Source organism: Mandrillus leucophaeus, unplaced genomic scaffold (genome assembly GCF_000951045.1).
Source record: "Mandrillus leucophaeus isolate KB7577 unplaced genomic scaffold, Mleu.le_1.0 Scaffold77, whole genome shotgun sequence".
NCBI lineage: Eukaryota > Metazoa > Chordata > Mammalia > Primates > Cercopithecidae > Mandrillus > Mandrillus leucophaeus.
Window position 1 is genome coordinate 6705424 of NW_012108363.1, and position 2621 is coordinate 6708044.

General features: G+C 41.0%; 1 protein-coding gene across 3 annotated transcripts in view; it reads left to right on the forward strand.

The window, feature by feature from the left end:
• Positions 1-2621, forward strand: part of HAVCR1 (hepatitis A virus cellular receptor 1) — a 30209-nt gene that overhangs the window by 16008 nt on the left and 11580 nt on the right. For all 3 annotated transcript variants that reach the window (XM_011966715.1, XM_011966714.1, XM_011966716.1), the window contains one exon: positions 1706-1761. In XM_011966715.1, coding sequence (XP_011822105.1) covers positions 1706-1761 — 56 coding nt within the window. The remainder of the gene's footprint in view (positions 1-1705; positions 1762-2621) is intronic.

Consider the following 2621-nt stretch of genomic DNA (forward strand, 5'->3'; position numbering starts at 1 on the left):
TCCTTTCCTTTCCTTTCCTTTCCTTTCCTTCCTTCTTTCCTTCTGTCTTTCTTTCCTTCTTTCTTTCTCAGTCTCGCTCTGTTGCCCAGGCTGGAGTGCAGTGGCATAATCTTGGCTCACTGCAATCTCCACCCACTGAGTTCAAGCAATTCTTGTGTCTCAGCCTCCCAGGTAGCTGGAATTACAGACGTGCACCATCACGCTGGCTACTTTTTTATATTTTTAGTAGAGATGGGGTTTCACCATGTTGGCCAGGCTGGTCTTGAACTCCTGACCTCAAGTGATCTGCCTGCCTCCCCCTCCCTAAGTGCGGGGATTACAGGCCTCAGCCACTGAGCCTGGCCTTGCCTTTGGCTTCCTAGGAAGCCTCAGAAGCAGTAAAATGTAAACACAGTAATGTAAATTTTGGGGAGATATTAGTCCAAGTTTATTCATGTATAACTATAGCATTGTCACCAGTTACAGAATTTCACAGACCGAAGTATTTCCATTTGATGGAAGTGCAATGTGTGTGGAGGTTATCAGCAGAGGCTCTTGTCACTTAATTAGAAATCATCATGTAACCATTTCCTGTGTGTTTCTTCACCCATAAAAATGGGATTAAGGAAGTAACTGGCTGGTAGAATGTAAAGTGTTCGCTACATGGTATATGCTCAGTAAGAAGACAGTTCTGAATTTGACCTATAGTTGTCTAGGAAGGCCAACAGAATATACTCTTTTTCTGAGACAGGGTCTCACTCTGTTGCCCAGCCTGGAGTGCAGTGGTGCCATCTCGGCTCACTGAAACCTCTGCCTCCGAGATTCAGGGATTCTCCTACCTCAGCCATCTGAGTAGCTGGGTCTACAGGCATGTGCCACCATGCCTGGCTAAGTTTTTGTATTTTTTGGTAGAGATGGGGTTTCACCATGTTGGCCAGGCTGGTCTTGATTTCCTGACCTCAAGTGATCTGCCTGCCTTGGACTCCCAAAGGACTTGGGTTTATAGGCATGAGCCACCCGTGCCTGGCTGAGAATGTACTGTCTATTACAAAGCAGATATTTTAAAACATGTTGAAATTTTTAAATGTTCAACTCTAAGAGAAATGTATCTTATATATTACATAAAATCTTAATCCTCATATGGCATAATATGCATTGATCTGGTGGCTGATATACTTTCGAAAGCACTTCTAGATCAAAGCATAAGCACATTGGCAATAGCACAAGAGTTATATGCCACCTGTTTTTGATATTATGGCATATTTTACTCATTCTGAACATAAAACCAATATGATGTCCATTCTGATGAGGGTGGTTCTGGTTTTGGATGTACATGCCTCTGACCATTCATTTACAGCTGTTTAGATAGCATAAAAGTATTGATTGCCTTTAAATGGCATTCTTAACCTGGTTCCATGAATGGGCTTCTGTGATTACCCTAAAATAGTAGATACAATTTGTGTACACATGCATTATTTTTTTAATAAAGAAAGAAAAAAGAGTCAATTTTCAAAGAGCCTGTGACAGAAAAGTTAAGAAATACAACTTTCCAGGAGAAATTAATACAACATTAATAACTTGGTATGACTCTTGCAATGCCTGTAGCATTTGATCATATTATCATTCAACTTTTCATCACCAGAAGGCAATGTGAATATATTTAGTGTCTGCAGTGAAAATTCAATATTTTTTGTAATTCTAATTAAATTTCCTTCTTGTTGAGTAGATGGGAGTGACACCGTGACAGAGTCTTCAGATGGCCTTTGGAATAACAATCAAACTGTAAGCATATTCGCCCCTATTTGATTACCCAGATTCAGTTGTATATCTCCCTGGAAGCAAGTTACATTTAAAGACTATTTCTATAAGACTAACCCACAGATTTTTTTTTCTTATTAAAAAAAAGGCGAAGAAAATAATTTGACTCTTAAATAGGATGCTTTAATTTGAAAAGTTCATTTAGGTGACCCAGTTTGTTAGGGATGCCCAAAGAGCCATATGTTACTGAACAGCGTACTTAGATACATAGTATGTACACTTTCTGCTGGGCAAAAATAGGGGAAGAAAGAATTTTTTGAGACAGAGCATCACTGTCTCCTAGGCTGGAGTGCAGTGGCGCGATCTCAGCTCACTGCAACCTCCGCCTCCTGGGTTCAAGCAATTCTCCTGCCTCGGCCTCCCGAGTAGCTGGGACTACAGGTGCACACCACCACGCCCGGCTAATTTTTGTATTTTTAGTAGAGATGAGGTTTCACCATGTTGGCCGGGCTGCTCTCAAACTCCTGACCTCAGGCAATCTACCTATCTCGGCCTCCCAAAGTGCTGGAATTACAGGCATGAGCCACCATGCCGGGCCGAATGAGCTAATTTAAGGAGAACAAGTTAAGATAACACACCAAGGAGAAATTCAGTTATCAATAGGGAAACAGCATGCTTTGATGGGGTGGAGTAGAGGCCACCCCAAACAAAAGTAAAATGTAAGTGAAACTAACATGTTTATTCCCTAATATATTTCCCCTACCTAATGACTATTTTATGTAGAAATTTTAAAACTTCTATTGATTTTTTTCTATACAAAAACCTCCCCATGGGATGACTCCTTCCTTCCTTCCTTCCTTCCTTCCTTCCTTCCTTCCTTCCTT